This window comes from Amblyraja radiata, chromosome 1 (genome assembly GCF_010909765.2).
Source record: "Amblyraja radiata isolate CabotCenter1 chromosome 1, sAmbRad1.1.pri, whole genome shotgun sequence".
NCBI classification, from domain to species: domain Eukaryota; kingdom Metazoa; phylum Chordata; class Chondrichthyes; order Rajiformes; family Rajidae; genus Amblyraja; species Amblyraja radiata.
Window position 1 is genome coordinate 168,640,037 of NC_045956.1, and position 20,848 is coordinate 168,660,884.

At 40.6% G+C, this 20,848-nt stretch overlaps 1 protein-coding gene across 1 annotated transcript in view; it reads left to right on the plus strand.

Annotated features, from left to right (window-relative positions):
- The window catches only part of rmnd5a (required for meiotic nuclear division 5 homolog A), a 46,485-nt gene extending 26,560 nt beyond the window's left edge, over window positions 1-19,925 (plus strand). Inside the window, exons 3-10 of the mRNA XM_033035084.1 lie at window positions 310-405; window positions 4,627-4,761; window positions 7,427-7,527; window positions 8,037-8,203; window positions 10,753-10,918; window positions 15,305-15,407; window positions 17,492-17,646; window positions 19,100-19,925. Of these exons, the coding sequence (XP_032890975.1) occupies window positions 310-405; window positions 4,627-4,761; window positions 7,427-7,527; window positions 8,037-8,203; window positions 10,753-10,918; window positions 15,305-15,407; window positions 17,492-17,646; window positions 19,100-19,163 (987 nt within the window). The 3' untranslated portion in view covers window positions 19,164-19,925. The remainder of the gene's footprint in view (window positions 1-309; window positions 406-4,626; window positions 4,762-7,426; window positions 7,528-8,036; window positions 8,204-10,752; window positions 10,919-15,304; window positions 15,408-17,491; window positions 17,647-19,099) is intronic.
- Window positions 19,926-20,848: the final 923 nt, after the last annotated feature.

Here is a 20,848-nt window from a genome sequence, read left to right on the forward strand (position 1 = left end):
TGTCATTTTTGTTACTTGCGCAACCAATATCAGCTAATTTAACGCAGTTTGTGTAGATTATCCATTTAGACTTGCTCTTTCCTCTTAACCTGTTTTATGATCTGCATTGTGGTTGGAAAAAAATTGAATCTTCACAGAATTTTGCTGATATAATTTTCAAAGGAAACATTTTATTTGTATATTCTTACACGAAAAAGCTAAATGTGATGAATGTTTATTTCTTGATTTTTACCACTATCACCCACTACCCACTCAAAGAACCCTAGTTAAATCATTTTATTGGTCTCTTTTATTTTTGTCTAATTCCAGGTCTTTCGGCATGTTTCTCCATTCTTTATACTTACAGTAGATGCCAAATACTGCTCCTTTTATCCTCGAATGGGACAGAATTTTCCTCATAATCAGGTAAAATGTTAACCTCATCCCATTGAATATGTTTTATTTGTGCAGGCGTTTTCGTAAAATGTTATTTTTCCATTGGCTTATTGGGTATTTGTGAATAGCCTAGAGTCTGACGTTGTTTAGTTATCTTTCAGTTCAAGCCTGCATTACTATATAATTATACTTTCGTAGATTGTAATGCATTGATTTAGCAGGTGTTGCAGACATATACTTGCATATATTCTTGCTGATATATTGTTCAGTCCAGAAATTGTTAGATATTACAGGACTGAACTGGTTTATATTTTCCGGGGCCTGGGAATATCCAAATGGTCTAAATATGTGTTTTTGGTTAAAAAGAAATTCTCATCCAATGCAGCTCAGGCCAACCAATCTTGTTGGAAAGCCCCATATTGTCACAATGTTCGCTGACGACACCACTATTGTGGGGCGTATCACTGATGGGGATGAGTCAGAGTACAGAAGAGAGATCGAGCAACTGTCCATATGGTGCCAGCGCAATAACCTGGCCCTCAACACCAGCAAAACCAAGGAACTGATTGTGGACTTTGGAAGGAGTAGGAGGGGGACCCACAGCCCCATTTATATCAACGGGTCGATGGTTGAAAGGGTCAAGAGCTTCAAATTCCTGGGCGTGCACATCTCTGAAGATCTTTCCTGGTCCGAGAACACTAATGCAATCATCAAAAAAGCACATCAGCGCCTCTACTTCCTGAGAAGATTACGGAGAGTCGGATTGTCAAGGAAGACTCTCTCTAACTTCTACAGGTGCACAGTCGAGAGCATGCTGACCGGTTGCATCGTGGCTTGGTTCGGCAATTTGAGCGCCCTGGAAAGGAAAAGACTACAAAAAGTTGTAAACACTGCCCAGTCCATCATCGGCTCTGACCTTCCTTCCATCGAGGGGATTTATCGCAGTCGCTGCCTCAAAAAGGCTGGCAGTATCATCAAAGACCCACACCATCCTGGCCACACACTCATCTCCCTGCTACCTTCAGGTAGAAGGTACAGGAGCCTGAAGACTGCAACAACCAGGTTCAGGAATAGTTACTTCCCCTCAGCCATCAGACTATTAAACCTGGCTCGGACAAAACTCTGATTATTACCAACCACTTTCTGTTATTTGCACTATCAGTTTATTTATTCATGTGTGTATATATTTATATCATGGTATATGGACACATTTATCTGTTTTGTAGTAAATGCCTACTATTTTCTGTGTGCTTAAGCAAAGCAAGAATTTCATTGTCCTACACAGGGACACATGACAATAAACTAACTTGAACTTGAACTTGAATGTTTGGAATTTGAAGCAGTTAAAGTATCAATAATTTTCACTGGTACCAATGGTCAATGTCCTGTTGACTAACAAATTCATACAGGCTGGAGTTGGCTGATTAATCCACCACATTAAACTTCATATTTTCTGGTGTCGCTCTCTGCTATAGTGTAGGCAATTCGGGTATTAAATTGCCTGTATTAAATTGTAGGTATTAAAATTAACATCCAAATATAGAAAAATTGGAATAGCAGAGGTTATTTAAAATTCCATCATTTATGTATGACTGAAAACTCCATATCCTGTAAGATTATTACTTTTTCTCAAGATTCCAGCATCTGCAATGTCTTGCATGTCTCTGAAAAAGTGTAGCCTTAATAGTTTTTGTTTTGCTAAGTGTATTTTCTGTTGACTTCCAGCATCTCAGTTTGTTTTGTCAATGTTTGAATTATGCTTTTGATCTGGTAAGATGGTGCAGCTTTCCCTTTTGGGAATCTTGAACATCATTGGAGAGTTTGGAAAATATTTTTTTCGTCTATATTAAGCAAAGTATAACCTGCTGAAATATGCATTGGATATGTGGATTTGTAAAGTAGGATCAAATTTTAATTACCTACCTTAATGTCTTTCTTTGGCTTGGTATCATATTTTAATTTCTGTCCTACTTTTTGGAAGCCATTATTGTTCATTCAATTGAAAAGAATACTGCATTGAAATAGTTAAAAGGGGAAATCTGAGCCCTTCATTTTTGAAACTATAATCTGTATTTTAGTTTTGAAACATTTTATTTTAAGACCTGAAGGACATAAAAAGGGAGCCGTGTTCAATACGGTTGTGACTGTTTGGATCTTTGAGTTTAACCACCAACTTATTACATGGCTTGGAAAGGTTCCGATGGATATGGGTCAAATACAGGAAAGTGGGACTAATGTAAATCGGTGACTTGGTTGACATGGATGAGTTGGGCCGATGGGCCAGTTTCCACTGACTTCCCAATCCCCATTGCCACTACTCTTTCCACTCGCCTCTCCCATTCTCCTCCCAGTGTTTATCAGAAAATCTTGCTTATGGTTAATGAGAAGATCATCTGTTCCCTGAGGTAGAGAATTCCAAAGGCTCTCTATTTGGAGACAATCCTCAAGATCAAACATTTTCATTACATTTCATCTTGAGATGAGATTACCTCTCATTCTTGGCATTTGTTTATTATTGTTCTGTGGGGAAATGTTCTTTTCATGCTAACCAGGCAAATCATACCGCACATGAACACGTCAGGAAATCCAAAAGAAGAAATAAAAACTGAGTGCAGAATATAGTGCTACAACTGTCGAGAACTGTAGTGTCAACCAATGTATTTATGTCAAAAGAACAACTGATATGGGGTCAGAGATATTGAACTAAATGTGTTCATTTCCACAAGGTGGATTTTCCCAGATTGTAGGCTCAGAAATTTGGCAATAGTTACTTTAAAGCCATCTCCACTTTAATCCGGTGCTGCTGATATCTCCAGTATTTATTATCTCCATTTGAGAGATTTTATTTTGGACCTCTTCCAATCCCATTAAAGGGTTGGCTGCTAAAGGTTGCAAAGTCATAAGAGTATGTACTTTTTTAGACTTGCTTAGTGCCTTTGTGTTCTCTAATCCTAATAATAGATCTACTGTTTGAAATATGTATGGACATGTTACCTGTCCTTGTGTACCAAAATACTATCACATGATGAAATCGTCCTTTAAGGATGGCAAGGGATAATGAGAAAGCAAACTGCACAAAGGAACAGATGCATATTGATTTTTAAAAGCACTTATTAGACCACAACTGGAGAAATGTTTTGTAAATCTGGTCACAGTTCTGTAGGAGGAAGTAAATATCTTAGAAAGTGTACAAAAACTACAAGAATGTTATATTTACCTTGAATCTTAATTTACATGGCTAAACTAGATATTCTGTTCTTAAGTAGGGAAAATTGATTGAAGATATGATGTTTAGTTTATTGGTGAATAAAATCATGATTGGTTTCGATACGGTAAAAGTAAGGATGTTACATTTAATGGAAGGGTAAAAGACAAGGACGCAGAAGTAAACATCAAGGGTTTAAGGGAGGGGGAAAAACTATTTCATACGGTGAGATATGTGTTGAAATAATAGTGAATGCTGGCTATGCTTTGGCTTTCAAAAGGAAATTGTGTAAATGATTGAAGGTCCTGTGAGGATTATTCTACAAAGAACTCACAGACTCGATGGTTGAATTAATACTACAATTTTGTGATTTGATTTGGAGTTATTCATAAATTGTCTTGGTTATATAGTGAAATAGAAAGAAATATTAGTTTCATCTTAAACATGAAGACAATATTTTTATCAAATATTCTTTCAGCTGCCATGGAGCATGGAAACACGCCCTTCAGCCCAGGGGCGGAAATCCTGGGAGGGGGGGGGGGTGGACGACAGGGGACACGTTCCCCCCCCCCCCCTCCATGCGTTGAGAGGAGGGGGGGACAAACACCCCCCCCCCCCATGTTTTGTAATCCGGACTTTATCAGACGCTTTCTAAGGGCTGAATTGGCCTGTTCGCGGGGCCTTAAAATCAAACTGCTGCATCGAGGCTCCTGATGTTGAAGCCCCCGCCGGCCGATGAAAGGCCCCGCGAACGGGCCGATTCAAGCCCCACGATTCGGGGCGGATGAAGCTGCTGTTGCTGGAGTTCAGAGTCGTTCACCAACCGGGTCAGCTTCCGATGTTACCGTCCACAGGACCCACGGCCGAAGCCTCGCGTGTGTGTGCGCATGTGCGCACACGGCCGGCAAGAAATTGTGTGTCCCCAATGTTTTGCCCACCTGATCTTCTGTCCTTTTTTTATGATTACTGGCAATTACATAAGTACTCAAATGATGGATTTTTGATTAATGTTCATTCAAGGTTAATTTTCTCACATTTCTTAACAGACGTTTGATGCTGATATCAGTGGAGTGGCATTAGATGGATGCTGGCAAACTGATAGCCAACGTCTTCTCAGTGAGGTGATGGTGGAACACTTCTTCAGGCAAGGAATGCTTGATGTGGCTGAGGAACTCTGTCAGGTAGGGTAATCGATACTGTTGTGGTTTGCATTAAGTGCTATTTTTATTCATCTGTTCCTAAGTTGGTTCTATTAATTCAACTATTTTCAGGATGAATTGCACTTTATGCTATTGTCCTTTTTCTCGTCAATCTTCTGGAAGTCAAGTAGAGTTAATTCTTCATGCACGACAGGGTGATTTGCCTCGCAGCTCCAGTTACCTGACTTTGATCCTGATTCCCCAACTCATCAGTGCTATGATGTTTGCATGTTCTCTCTGAGTTCATTCTATAATTCTATGAGCTTGTCTTCGGTACTGCAGTCCCTTTCGCACCCTTTGTTACTTTCTCGGATAATTGTCTATAGTAAAATAGTGGGTGGCAGCGGAATCAGGGTAGGGTTAATAGACGTGAAAGAGAATAGGTCACAGGGAAATAAGTGAGAGAATTGTAATGGGTGTGCTAGCCAACATAAATTTGCTACACCAGACTTGCATGTTATGCTGGACCTTCACCGTGACCGGTAGGACCCTGGAGAGTGTTCTGGAGCAAAGTATCCAGATGCACATAGTTCCCTGATAATGGAATCCTCGGGCATTGTTACAGTTGTTCAAGACGTTGGTGAAGCTGCACTTGCAATATTGTATTCAGTTTTTGTCACCCTGCTACAGCAAAGATATTAAGCTGGAAAGGGTACAAAGAAGATTTACAAGGGTTTTGTCAGTACTGAAGAGCTTGAGCTATTGGAAGTGATTAGACAGGTTTGGACTTTATTCTTTGAAGCGCAGCAGGCTGAGGGGTGATCTTGTGTAATTTCATTTTTCCTAGGGTAGAGAATCAAGAACAATTGGGCAAAATTTAAGGTGACGGGGCAGATGTAATATGATCTATGGGGCAGCTTTTCTACACACAGGGTGGTGAGTATATGGAATGAGTTGCCAGAAGAAGTATTTGAGACGGGCACAATACAACATTTAAAAGATATTTGGACTAATAAATACTTGGGAAAGCATATGGACCATAGGTGACAAATGGGAATACCTTAGATGGTGCATCTTAGTCAGCATGGACAAATTGGGCCAACGTGCCTGTTTCTGTGCTGTATGATTTTAACTATGAAATTAGTACTTGATTCTTGATTAGTACGGGCATCGGGAGTTGTGTGGAGAGGGCAGGAGAATGGGATTGAGAGGAAAGATAGATAAGCCATGATTGAATTGCAAAGTGTACTTTGTGGGCAGAATGGCCTAATTCTGCTCCAATAACATGAAATGGCAAAGAAGGATTTTTTTTCCTCCAATTTTGTTTATGATGGGGAGTAGAATATGAGAGCTAACTAGAAATTGTTAGTTATTTTTCCATACCTTCATATTTAAAATTGTGTGCAAGACAAGATACAAACATTTCTCTGTTGTTCAAATACAGAGATTTATAGGATACTAACTTAACAGGGGGCATTGATGGGTGTTGTATGTCTGATTCATTCGTTGATTTTATGTCCATATTGTTGCCACACTCGTCTCCAAACTCCTGGACCAAGGAATCAGCACCCCCTCTGTTGCTGGATTCTTCATCTCTTTGACCCACAAACCATAATCAATGAGAATAAATGACATCCCCTCTTCCACACTAATTCTCAACAATACAAGGATGCATTTTCAGTTCCCTGCTATACTCCCTAACACTTATAACCATGCAGTCAAATTCAGTAACTCTATGTACAGGTTTGTAGATGACATAACTGTGGTGGACTGAATCATGAAAAATGATGAGACGGCGTACAGGAAGGAGAAAGAGAACTTAGTAACATGGTGTCAGGACAACAACCTCTCCCTCAATGTCAGTAATATGAAGGTGCTAGTTATGGACTTCAGTAAGAGCGGTGCCAAAAAAGAATTGGTTGAGAGCTTCAAGTTCCTTGGTGTTAACATTACCAATGAACTGTTGTCTACCAGCCGCATTGAAGCGACAGCCATGAAGGCACACCACGCCTCTCCTTCTTTTGGAAATTTGGCATATCTCCAATGACACTTTCAAACTTCTACCGATGCACAACAAAAAGCGTATTGTCAGGCTGCATCACAGCATGATTTGGGAACGGCATCAGACTGCAAGAAATTGCAGAGTTGGAAATGTAGCCCAGTCCATCACACAGCTCAGGCTCCCCACCATTAACTTCATCTACACCATGCTGCCTCGAAAAAACAGCCAGCATAATCAACGACTCGTCGTTCCTGCTACTCCCATCGGACAAAAGGTACAGAAGCTTGAAAGTGCGCACCACCAGACTTGGGAACAGCTCTTCCCCTTCTGTAATCAGGCCTCTGACGGTTCTTCCATAAGTAGGGTGCTGTCCGATTTACCTCTACCCCATTGTGAACATTGGATTTGTCTATGAAACTGTTGCGCCACAATGCTGAGTACTATTCTACACTCTGTAGTTTTCCCTTTGTTCTATCTATTGCACTTGAGTTTGACTGGGCTGTATTTATAGCATTTTTTATTTTGATTGGATAGTATAGAAAACAAAGGCTTTCACTGTACCTCGGTACTTGTGGCAATAAACCTAAACCTACAAGATATTGATCACTTTAATTCCTTCCTTTCAATATTATTAATATAATTATTTTGTTCAGATTTATTTGTTAAATTCCAGTTCCTAAATAGCATGGTACTTTTTCCCTTTAGGAAGCAGGCTTGTGCATAGAAGGAAACCAGAAGGAGCCTTTTGTAGAATTAAATCGAATCCTGGAAGCCCTCAGAGTGAGGGATCTAAGGCCTGCACTAGAGTAAGTACCATTTTATTTTATAATCATCAAATGTTATGTGGAGACTGGGAAAGTCTGCACGGTTTTTTCTAAGGAACTCAACAATTGTAAGTCACAAAAGCCAATCTTCAGAATAGCTGCCTTCTGTTTTGAAGAGGTCTGCATTAGTAGAATGTGACTTTTGTGACCAGTGTGATGATTCCAAATTGTCATGTTTCTTTGATAAATGTAATACATCGGAACTCTGGAAGTCTCATTTGTAAATGCTGAATGTATTCTTTAAAACGGGAGTACAATCATAATGAAATTGGATGGTATTTAAAATCCTTTTCAAATAGTTCATTGTGGAAAGCTGTTTCAGTTTATCTAAGTGGTGTGGGTTTTGTTTTTACAATTAGAATGGGAATTTTCCTGATTCTATTGAACTATTAGCAACTTGCTTTTTTGCAATAGTAATGTATTGTCGGCATGCACTAAAGTTCCATTAATATTTCTAATTGACATGATGATTAATTTATTTTGTTTAAAAGATGGGCAGTTTCAAACCGTGAGATGTTAATGGCACAGAACAGTTCTCTCGAGTTCAAGCTGCACAGATTATTTTTTATAAGCCTGTTAATGGGAGGTACAGAAAATCAGAGGGAAGCACTTCAATATGCTAAGAATTTCCAACCATTTGCTTTAAATCATCAGAAAGGTAAGTAGTAATTTGGATTGAGAATAATATGCAATGGGAAGCCATATTTTACTGTGTGACATTGAGAATACTGGTTTTTCTTAAATTTTCTTTTTGCCCCCGAACATGAGTAACCCAGAATAACATGATTTGGCAACACTATCTTGCACTTATTTAAAATATTTTGTGTTGTATTCAATGTCAAAAAACTTTATGGCATTATAAGCAGAAAATATTTTGCATTTGAGCTATTTAAGAATACATTGGCACGGATGCCTGACACTCAATCAGAGGTAGCCTCTCAAGCTTGACATAGAAGACATTGATTGCCGGTATTGTATCAAAGATGCAAATGAAACCAAAATATTACATGAAGATATTAAGAAACATTTGTCAATATTGATATCAGGATTGAGAATGGAGAGTGAAGGTGGCCAATAGAACGAGGATGCTGGAGGGTTGATCTGGGAGCTAGTTGGTGTTAGGAGGGGTGAAGAATAATGGGCATGTAGAGCCAGGTAGAGCCAGGTAGAGTTGGATGCCAGAGGTTGGTTGGTGATAAAGGGGGGTTATAAAGGCAGAATAAGCCAGGCGGTTGGAGCAGATCAGCAACTGTCCTTGCCTTCTCCTTTTCCCACCTCCTCCATCAGCTACCTCCACTTGCTGACAAGTGATGGTCCATAGGGATCAGTTCTGGGACACTTATTGTTGGCAGTATATATAAATGACTTGGATGTCAGTAAAGGGGGCCTGATCAGCAATTTTGCAGATGATATGAAGAATGGTGATGTTGTGGATTGTGTAGAGAGCAGTTTTAGGCTACAGAATGATATCACTGTTTGGTGAAATGTGTTGAGAAATGGCAAATGCCGTATAATCCATTTAATGAGAGATGATGCATTTTGGAAGTACTAAAGATGCTAGGACTTAAACCATACATGGTATGATCCCTCTAAGGAGGGACCTTGATGTACAAGTCCAAATATTGTTGAGGATGGCATTGCACGTAGATAACATAATTTAGAAGTCATATGTGATGCTGGCCTTCATTCGTCGGGACATTGAATACAACAACAGAGAAGTTATGCTCCATCTTTATAAAACATTGGTCATACCTCAACAGGAGGTGGCGCAGTGGTAGAGTTGCTGCCTTACAGTGCTTGTAGCACCAGAGACTCGGATTCAATCCTACGTACGGGTGCTGTCTGTATGTATTTTGAATGTTCTTCCAGTGACAGTGTGTGTTTTCTCAGAGATCTTCGGTTTCCTCCCACATTCCAAAGACGTACAGGTTTGTAGGTTAATTGGCTTCGTATTACGTGTAAATTGTCCCTAGTGTGTGACCAGGATAGTGTTAATGTGAGGGGGTCAGTGCTGACTCGGGGCCGAAGGGCCTGTTTCTGCGCTGTATCTCTAAACTAAGAAGTACATTTCTGGGCACCACACTGCAGGAAAGATGTAATATCACTGAAGAGGCTGTAGAGGAGATTCACCAAGATTTCAATTATGAGGAGAGAATGGTGTGGCGGCCTTTTTCGCTGGAGCTGAGATTAAGGATAAGAGATTTAGAGCTGACCTAATGGGGTCCACTTTCAACCAGAGAGTGAAACGTGTCTGGGATTACACTGCCTGAGAGTGTGGTGCAAGAAAAGTCACTGCCTAATCTACATTGGGAAAACCAAATTGAGTGACTACTTTGCTGAACACTTCATGTTTGATCCGCAAGGGTGATCCTGAACTTGCAGTGGTCATTCATTCCCAACTACCTGGCTCTACTTACCCAGCATAGGTTTGGGGAACAGAACTTCATTTCTGCTGGAGCTCATTTCACTGGACTTAGTGTTTAACAATTTCAGATAACCATCCCATGCTTTTCCCTCTCTTCACCATTGTTACTCTATCTTTCTATTTGTATGTTTTTTCCTATCCCTTCTGTCTCTAATTGTTGTTTTTAAAGCAGTTGCTACTTTGACCTTTTCTTTAATCTCCACCCTCTGTTGCAATTCCACTTAAAACACTTGCTTTCACATGTTTCCATTTTTTTAAATGTCTTTATCCTAAAAACTTTTATCCACCCTCTCCTCTCACTTGTTGCCTTACTTATTGAATGATTCCCCCATTTTCTAATTTTGTTTTGCATGCAGCAGTCTTTCTAAGCGGTATGAAATCTAGATTATTTTGCCTTAAAACATAAAGGCAATTATAGAGTTTGGCACGAATTGAGAATTGAACTGGAAATGTTCCTGAGCAGGTTAATGCACCTTTTTCATTAAAGCACCTGAATCAAAAGGAAAAACTGACAACATAACTTTTATGGTAACATCAAAAATTAAGGAAATAGTAATTGCCAATGCATACTCAAGCCCATAGTGTACCTCTCATTAAAAATAATTGATGTAGGGAGAAGAAATTAGGTAAATTTTGTCGCAATTCTGTATTGGAATCACATTGCATAATCAAATTTTATTAGAATCAAGGCTGGTACATTTTAAGTTTGAGAAAAGTTATCTTGATTTTGTTCCATGCCCCTTTGAGTTAAATGTCCTCTGATTTTTGTTTTGTGTTTACAGATATTCAGGTGCTAATGGGAAGTCTCGTGTACTTGAGACAGGGAATAGCAAACTCGCCCTATGTGCACCTCTTAGATTCTAACCAGTGGGCTGACATTTGTGACATCTTCACCAGAGATGCCTGTTCTCTCCTTGGTCTCTCAGTAGAATCACCACTGAGTGTCAGGTACGAATAAATATTATCAGTTGATTCTTTAAGAATAATGGAAGCTATTTAACATCTTCGGTTACCATTTCAAACACCATCAATACTTTTGGTGTACACAAAAATGCTGGAGAAACTCAGCGGGTGCAGCAGCATCTATGGAGCGAAGGAAATAGGCGACGTTTCGGGCCGAAACCCTTCTTCAGACGGACTTTTGGTGTGTCTGATTACACTAAATCAAGCAATTAAGATAAGTCGCATTTGGCCTTTTTAAAAATTTTACTTTCATCTGAACAAGTGTAATTGTTGAATCATTTCCTTTCTTTCAAGCATCCAATATGTGTAATCTAATTTTTCTGCCCCTTTGTGAAATTATCAATTAGTAATGCAGTGCCCTCCATAATGTTTGGGACAAAGACCCGTCATTTACTTATTTGCCTCTGTACTCTACAATTTGAGATTTGTAATAGAAAAAAATCTCATGTGGTTAAAGTGCACATTGTCAGATTTTAATACCAGCCATTTTTATACATTTTGGTTTCACCATGTAGAAATTATAGCAGTGTTTATTCATAGTCCTCCCATTTCAGGGCACCATAATGTTTGGGACCCAGCAATGTCATGAAAATGAAAGTATGCATGTTTAGTATTTTGTTGCTTATCCTTTGCATGCAATGACTGCTTGAAGTCTGCGATTCATGGACATCACCAGTTGCTGGGTGTCTTCTCTGGTGGAGCTCTACCAGGCCTGTATTGCAGCCATCTTTAGCGTTAGCTTGTTTTGGGGGCTAGTCCTCTTCAGTTTTCTCTTCAGCATATAAAAGGCATGCTCAATTGGGTTCAGATTGGGTGATTGATTTGGCCACTCAAGAATTGACCCTTTTTTAGCTTTGAAAAAAATCCTTTGTTGCTTAAGCAGTATGTTTGGGATCATTGTCTTGCTGTAGAATGAACCACTGGCCAATGAGTTTTGACACACTCCAAAGATGTACAGGTTTGTACGTTAATTGGCTTGGTATAAATGTAAATTGACCTTAGTGTGTGTAGGATAGCATAAGTGTCCGGGGATCGCTGGTCGGTGCGGACCCGGTGGGCCGAAGGCCTGTTTCCGCACTATCTCTGAACTAAACTATAAATGAGCATATTTGGGTACAGTACACTGTCTCTTCATCCAATATGGATTTTAAATCATTAATTCCTGTGGCAACCTACTAGTTATGGATTGTCATTCTGAAAAAAAACTTGTTTATCCAGGGATCAAAATTAACAGTTGCCCGGGTGCCAATGGCCACCTAAAGTCCCGCCGGGCAACCTAAAAGCCCTGCCATTTTGCCCGGCTTGGCAAGCACCCAGGACGCCTATCGTACATAGAAACATAGAAAATAGGTGCAGGAGTAGGCCATTCAGCCCTTCGAGCCTGCACCGCCATTCAATATGATCATGGCTGATCATCCAACTCAATATACTGTACCTGCCTTCTCACCATACCCGCTGATCCCTTTAGCCACAAGGGCCACATCTAACTCCTTCTTAAATATAACCAATGAACTGGCCTCACTCAACTACCTTCTGTGGTAGAGAATTCCAGAGATTTACCACTCTCTGTTTGAAAAATGTTTTTCTCACCTCGGTCCTAAAGGATTTTCCCTTTATCCTTAAACTGTGACCTCTTGTCCTGGACTTCCACAACATCGGGAACAATCTTCCTGCATCTAGCCTGTCCAACCCCTTAAGAATTTTGTAAGTTTCTATAAGATTCCCCCTCAATCTTCTAAATTCTAGTGAGTACAAGCCGAGTCTATCCAGTCTTTCTTCATCTCGTTCAACTCTGAGTGGGGCCCCCTCTCTATCTCTCTTTCTGTCACTCTCCGTCTCCGCCCACCATCCGTGTCCGGGCCGCTGGTACTCCGCTCTCCGCCCACTCCTCATCCGCCGGCGCGGCTCGCTGCCTTGCACATGCGCACTGCCACGGCCTGCAAATCCTCCCCCTGCACATGCGCACAACAAAGGCCAGCACATCATCGGCCACCTTGCACTTGCGCACTGCCGCGGCAACTGGTCGGCGCCGGGCACTTTCTCCCTCCCTTTGCATTGTGGGAGACCTGGCCGCTATTGCCTCGACCGCTGAAAACCAACGCAGAATCACTCCCTGGAGCTGGAGTAACACCCTGGAATAACTCTTGTTTCTTGGTTTCCTGGTCCTCCAAAAATATTCCGAATGGAATTTAAACTGGAGTGGACCAAGCAAGAATTTCATTGTCCTATCTGGGACACATAACAATAAAACTCTCTTGACTCTTGACTTGGATTTAAGCAAAAAAGGGTTATTGGGGGAAAAAAAGTGCTACCTTAAATTGGTAAGGTAACTATAGTAGGGTGAAGACTATTCCATGCTTTAATTGTGCGGGGGAACTCCATGGAGCAGCCAGCATCTCCGGATAGAAGAAATTGGGTGTGATGTTTCGGGTAGAGACCCTTCTTTAGACTTCCTCTAGTTTTAGTGTTTTTAGTTTAATTTAAAGATACAGCATGGAAACGGGCCCTTTGGCCCACCGAGTCCACGCCGACCACCAATCACCCGTACACTAGTTCTATCCCACACATTAGCGACGTAAGTCAAGAATGTTTTATTCTCTCACGTCCCAGTTAGAACAATGAAATCCTTACTTGCAGCAGCATAACAGAATATGTAAACATAGTACTCTGTAAACAAGCTGGAGTAACTCAACAGGTCAGACAGAATCTCTGGACAAAAGGAAAATATTACGTTTTGGGTTGGATCTGAAAAAGGTTCCTGCACACCTTTGGAATGTGGAAGGAAACAAAAGCACTCGGAGAAAACCCATGCGATCAAGGGGAAAAGGAACAAACTCCATTTAGACAGCACCCATATTCAGGATAAATTCCCCGTCTCTGGCACTTTTAGGCAGCAACTTTATGGCCAATGTCCTGCCCCATAGTCTTGAACTGAATTAAACCATACAGTGGCTGTAAAGGGGGACAAAGGATATTTTCATTTCGTTATCAACATATAATTTTTTGTGTGTTGGAAAACAAAATATAGTGGCACAGCTGGTGGACTTGCTGCCTCACACGCCAGAGATCGGTGTTCGATCCTGTCCTCGGGCACTGTCTGTGTTGAATTTGCACATTATCCCTGCATGCGTGTGGGTTTCCTCCCACATCCCAAAGACGCATTGGTTTTGTAGGTTAACTTGCCTCTGTAAAATTGCCCCTAATGTCTAGGGAGTGGGTGATGAAAGTGGGATAACAGAACTTGTGTGAATGGGTAGAAAAATGCTGGAGAAACTCAGCGGGTGAGGTAGCGTCTATGGAGCGAAGGAAATAGGCGACGTTTCGGGTCAAGACCCTTCTTCAGACTGATGTGACGGTGGTGGGGAAGAAGACAGGAAGAGGCGGAGACAGTGGAAAAAAAAGTTACGTGAGAACCCTGTTATCCCTTCTCTGTGAGCTCGCCAATCCTATATTTCATGCCAAAGCAAGTTTCAAGTAGAAAAGAAGGTAAGAAGTGAAGAAATGTTTAGTCTACTATACTTGTAGTGGACGTTGTGTTACTAGGAGGAGGTTAATGAAATCTGGTTACAGAAAAAAGAGATAGAAAATTGATATCCTGAAAATTAGATTCAAGCCTGAAAGGAACATTAGATCAGTGCAGTAGGCCAAAGATTGAAATCAGAGAGGGGGGAGGATGGACAATATAAGTGACAGGCAACAAATTTCTGGAGCAACAGAGGTATTTTTAGGCCTGATTCCTTCATCGTCACTTTTTTGCATATCTGTCATTCATTGTTCTTTATCTCTCCACATCACCGTCTATGTATCTCTCATTTCCCTTATCCCTAACCAGTCTGAAGAAGGGTCTCGACCTGAAACGTCACCCATTCCTTCTCTCCAGAGAAGCTGCCTGTCCCGCTGAGTTACTCCAGCTTTTTGTGTCTATCCTCGGTTTAAACCAGCATCTGCAGTTCCTGATTATGAAAAAGGAATAAAGGTTATGTTTTTCTAGTTTTCCTTTGAATGTATCTAAAATTCCAGTGATTTACAAGTGTCCTACATAGAATATATCCAGTGCAGCTGACGTGAGACTCCAGACCCACCCCTGTCGTTGACTTGGTGGCCTCTGCAATAACCTAGCAAGACACAATAAGGAAATGCAAGACTTGCAGCAATATTCACATTCAATTAATGAATACATAAAATCAAAATTTTCCTCGCCAATCCTTCACTGAAAGTCTTTACCATAATTTAACCACTTATGGTAAAAAAGTTACTTCTGAATTCATATTGGGCTTATGAATGATGTGCTATTTGAGAGCTAGTGAACTGTTTATTTGAAATGTATGTGTTAAATTGCATCCTTATCTTTTAAGAATTGTTTTTATTCAGTTTTTCAGCAGGGTGCATTGCATTACCAGCCCTCATAAACATCAAGGCAGTCATTGAGCAGAGACAGTGCACTGGAGTATGGAACCAGAAAGATGAATTGCCAGTAAGTACATATTATTGGTTTATTATTGTCATGTATACTGAGATACAGTGAAAAATTGTTCAATGCTATATAGTCAAATAGTACTATGCAAGTACAATCAAGTCATACACAAGTACACCAGGTAGATGAAAAAAGAAAAATACCAGAGGGCATAATATTGTGTAAGAGTTATACTGCTACCTGGGCAGGTGCTATAGACCTGCACGGGAAGGTAGACGCTCCCGCCCCCACGAGTCCCGGGCAGCCTGGGAAGGCAGTCCATCTAGGAGAGAGAAAATACTGATTTAAAACTGCCACTGCCTTGTGGCCATATCCAGTCATGCAAAAGGCTCCAGGAGTAAACCTCAAGAAAATCCAGAGTTGGAGCCCCTAAGGCAGTTCATTGTTGTCTACAACCTCGCTCTGGCAGCTCCTGCGACGGCACTGGTGCCAAACTGTAACAACCCTGCTGTTCCTTTGGATCGATCAGTGACGTGGAGAGGGGGGACGTGCTGCATGGGCAACAGCCTGTCCTCCATATGACATCGCCCAGGCTTGCATCTGACCAGGATGCATCACCCATTGTCAGTCATGACTACAGGAAAGTGCAGATCACAAAATGTGCGAGGGCAGTTATGAGGTTATGGTTGGGAGATGGGGGCTTGCGTTATGAGAGTTTCTTTCAGTAGTCTTCTTGCAGAATGGAAGAAGCTGTTCCTGAAACTGGTGGTACTTGCTTTCAAGCTTTTATATCTTCTGGCCAACAGGAGAGGAAAGAAGAGTCATAGACTGATACAGTGTGGAAACAGGAACTTCGTCCCAACTTGCCCACACCGGCCAACATGTCCGAGCTACACCTGTCCCACCTGCCTGAGCTTGGTCCATATCCCTCCAAACTTGCCCTATCCATGTACCTGTCTAACTGTTTCTTAAACTTTGGGATAATCCCAGCCTCAACTACCTCTGGCAGCTTGGTCCATATATTCACCCACCACCCTTTGTGTGAAAAAGTTAGTCCTCAGATTCCTATTAAATCTTTTCCCGTTCACCTTGAACCTATGTCCTCTGGACCTTGATTCCCCTACTCTGGGCAAGTGATATTGTGCATCTACGTAATCTATTCCTCGTGATTTTTTTACACCTCAATAAGATCACCCCTCATTCTCCTGCGCTCCAAGGAATAGAAACCCAGCCTACTCAACCTCTTCCTATAACTCAGACCTTCTAGTCCTGGCAACATCCTTGCAAATCTTCTCTGAATCCTTTCAAACTTGACAATATCTTTTCTATAACATGGTGATGTTAAGAGGAAATAACTAGGATGTAAATAAACCTTGATTATGTTGGCTGCTCTTGCAAAGCAGTATGATGGAGTCGATTTGGGGTGGGGGGGGTGGCGGCTGTTTGTGTGATGGACTGGGCTACATCTTCAACTCTGCAATTTCTTGCAGTCTTGGACAGAGCTGTTGCCAAACCAAGTTGTGATATGTCCAAGTAGGATGCTTTCCATGGCGTAAAGTTGTACGAGTTGATAAGACATGCCAAACTTCCTCAGTCTTTTGAGGAAGGAGAGGTGTGGTGTGCTTACTTGCCCGTATCTTCGATATGCTTGATCTGGGACAAATTATGGGTGATGTTTCCATGGTTGATTTTAGTTTACATTCAACCCATTTTTAAGACTGGTCTTTAATAGATCGATTAATCGTACGTCTTTGAATTAGAAGCAAATGCTTGAGTTGGCCGTCAAAAGCAAGGATGGTATGCTGATAACTCAGCATGTCTTTATTCTGCATTGATATTTTTAATAAAATTCTCTTTGATCATGCCTTCTCACACTTCTCAAAGCTCACTCCTCGTGCCCTTCCCACCCATCTCATCTCTCAATTTGTTTTCTCTTGCTTGACTTAATGTTTCTTATATTTATTTGTCCTTGGGATACAAATGTCATTGTACTTTTTGTCCATTTCCACTTTTCCCTTCAATGCTTTTGGTCCTCTTTGGAGAGCTGTTAGGAATCAGCCACATTACTCTGTGAATTATTCAGATATTATTTTGTTATGCAACGTGTCACATTACTTAATGTTTGTTTTGTTATTACTTTGTAGATTGAAGTAGACCTTGGTAAAAAATGTTGGTATCACTCAATATTTGCCTGCCCAATTCTTCGACAACAGACTACGGAATCCAATCCACCAATGAAACTTGTCTGTGGCCACATAATCTCCCGAGATGCGCTAAACAAAATGATCAACGGAAGCAAGTGAGTGCTGGCAGGAATCCCATAACGTTAACTATCTCATTTAATCTTTAAAGTAATTGAACAATCATAGAGATTGTTAAAGGGATCCTGTCATGGATATATTTCATGCATTTCTTCAGGAAAGAATGAAATATTTCAGTCCCTTTAGGTTAGTTTAAAGTTGCACCGCAACTTCGATTGTCTGACTAAAGAAGGGTCTCGACCCGAAATGTCACCCATTCCTTCTCCAGAGATGCTGCCTGTTCCGCTGAGTTACTGCAGCATTTTGTGTCTATCTTCGATTTAAACCAGCATCTGCAGTTCTTTCCTACACATCTAATTTGCATTGTTTGATCAAATTTGGCAGTAAGATCAGAATTATGTATAGTGCTGTGGATCAATTGCTGTGGGAATTGCTCATTGATTTCATAGAACAGTACAGCACAGGAACAGGCCCTTCAACCCATAATGTCTGTGCCAAACATGATGCCAAGACCAAATCTTACCTGTCTGAATATAATCCATTCCCTGCATATCCCTAGGCCGATCCAAAAGTCTTAAATACCACTATCCTGTCTTCCTCCCCCACCACTCCCAGCTGCATGTTCCAAGCACTTGCCACCCTCTGTGTAAGTTTTAAAAAAAGAACACCCCACTTTCATAGCAAAAGGATTTGAGTATAGGAGCAGGGAGGTTCTAATGCAGTTGTACAGGGTCTTGGTGAGACCACACCTGGAGTATTGCGTACAATCTCGTAATCTGAGGAAAGACATTCTTGCCATAGAGGGAGTACAGAGAAAGTTCACCAGACTGATTCCTGGGATGTCAAGACTTTCATATGAAGAAAGACTGGATAGACTCGGCTTGTACTCGCTAGAATTTAGGAGATTGAGGGGGGATCTTATAGAAACGTACAAAATTCTTAAGGGGTTGGACAGGCTAGATGCAGGAAGATTGTTCCCGATATTGGGGAAGCCCAGAACAGGGGGTCACAGTTTGAGGATAGAGGGGAAATCTTTTAGGACCGAGATGAGAAAAACATTTTTCACACAGAGTGGTGAATCTCTGGAATTCTCTGCCACAGAAGGTAGTTGAGGCCAGTTCATTGGCTATATTTAAGAGGGAGTTAGATGTGGCCCTTATGGCTAAGGGGATCAGGGGGTATGGAGAGAAGGCAGGTACGGGATACTGAGTTGGATGATCAGCCATGATCATATTGAATGGAGGTGCAGGCTCGAAGGGCCGAATGGCCTACTCCTGCACCTATTTTCTATGTTTTTACATATATTGGATGCCAATGTAAATTATAGGCCATGATGCATAATTCTGTAAATTTGGCATTGTTTAGTATGAAATTGAACGGGTACTCTCCAGATGAAGTTGTAAGATGATCAAATTTATGCTTCTTGCCTTATTGCGAATTATTTTGACGTTTTCCCCCAACTAATGAAGATTCAATGTGTTCACTTCCTAGGTTAAAATGCCCATATTGTCCGATGGAACAAGCACCAGCAGATGCAAAACAAATTTTCTTTTGAAGATATTATGACTTGAGAGGTGGTTTGGTAATTTCGGACAGTGCAAACTGCGACAGTTCATTGTTCTTTTGGACTAATGCTTACTAAATTGTAGAACGGTGTTTACATGCCGGTGTGTATTTGGGATAGAGAAAAGAGGAAAACTACTGGATATAAATTAGTTGCAATAGGGCTTTTGAACTTGGTCTTGGTATTCGATCAAGTGGATACACCAGCACTCACCATTTCATGCAGTTATTTTATATTGGGACAATACTAGCAGTACATTTTTTAACTTAAGAAATAAGTAATCACCAATGAGCAATGCATTTGATATGAATCTTCATAATATCATCGTCATTACATGGGTTAAACATTTTTTTTTCTTTAAGTTATCAATGTGATCTTTTATTCTTTAAAAATATAGAAAAATTGAATGTACGAGTAGACAATAACTACTGGCAATGTTTGCATACCTTTCTATGTTGGTTTGACTAGGTAGCTTTGATATATTTTCACACTTTTGTCAATTTGACACAAAGTCAAGCGTTGACTGAGCATATATTAAGCTCCCAGGGTTTATTTAATTTTTTTGTAAATTTAAACAATATTTGCATAGAATGTGGACTAGCAAAGTATTGGCATGGGAGAGGAAATGATGCATGAAGGATAGGCGTGTATGATTTTTGCTTCATGTAGATAATTTAGATACGTGTATGGTACCATGTCCAATACATAATTATAAAACTGAAAAATCTTATTAAAGGCAAATTGTATACCAAATGTTTATTTATTTTGTCTCTGGGTTAAGTCCCATGATATTCCATTGGTGGGTTGACTAATTTAAGTTATGAAGAGTAAAATGTAATCTTTACTGTTTAATATTCCTGCTTTATTATGTAAATTAAATTAATGCACTTGGAAGAGTTCTGATATACTAGTACAATTTCACGAATACAATTTTACAAGTTTTCTTCTAATCCCACATCCTTGCTTCAAATCGTAAATTGTAAGTATCTGAATAGCATAATGAGTTTAGATCACCAATTTTCTCAGTAATTGAATATCTGTAATTTTATTATTAGTAAGGGAAAACAATTCAAGAATACTGCTGCAATTTTTTAACTAAAACAGCTATTGTCTAGTCTTTCTGGATAAACCATGTTAGCTAGAAAGTGACAGTGACCAAGATTCACCTATATCCTGGAGTTTTGTTTCACATTTGTTTTTGGAATTGCTGCCAATGTCCAAGCTATGTAAACCAATGCAGAATAAAATAGAATAGAATAGAATGCCTTTTATTGTCATTCAAACAGCGTGGTTTGAACGAAATTGCATTTTTTCAGTCTTATATTTGCAAAAAAAACCAAGACCCGCACTTAACACAGTTTACGTAAACATCCATCACAATGGCTCTCCAACACCTTCTCACTGTGATGGAAGGCAGTCTTATCTCTTCCCTTTGTTCTTCTCCCGCGGTCCAGCAGTCCAACTGCAGTGTTGAGGCGAACTGGGGCTCCTGATGTTAAAACTCCCGGCAGACGATGGTAAGTCCTGTGGCCGTTTAAGCTGCGCCGGGCGATGTTAGACCCCGCTCCGAGTCCTTGAAACCTCGCGATACCAGTGGGCGAAGTTGCCGTTGTGGGAGCTCCGAAAAGCGGTCTCCCACCAGGGACCTGGAGCTCCCGATGTTACCGTCCACCGGG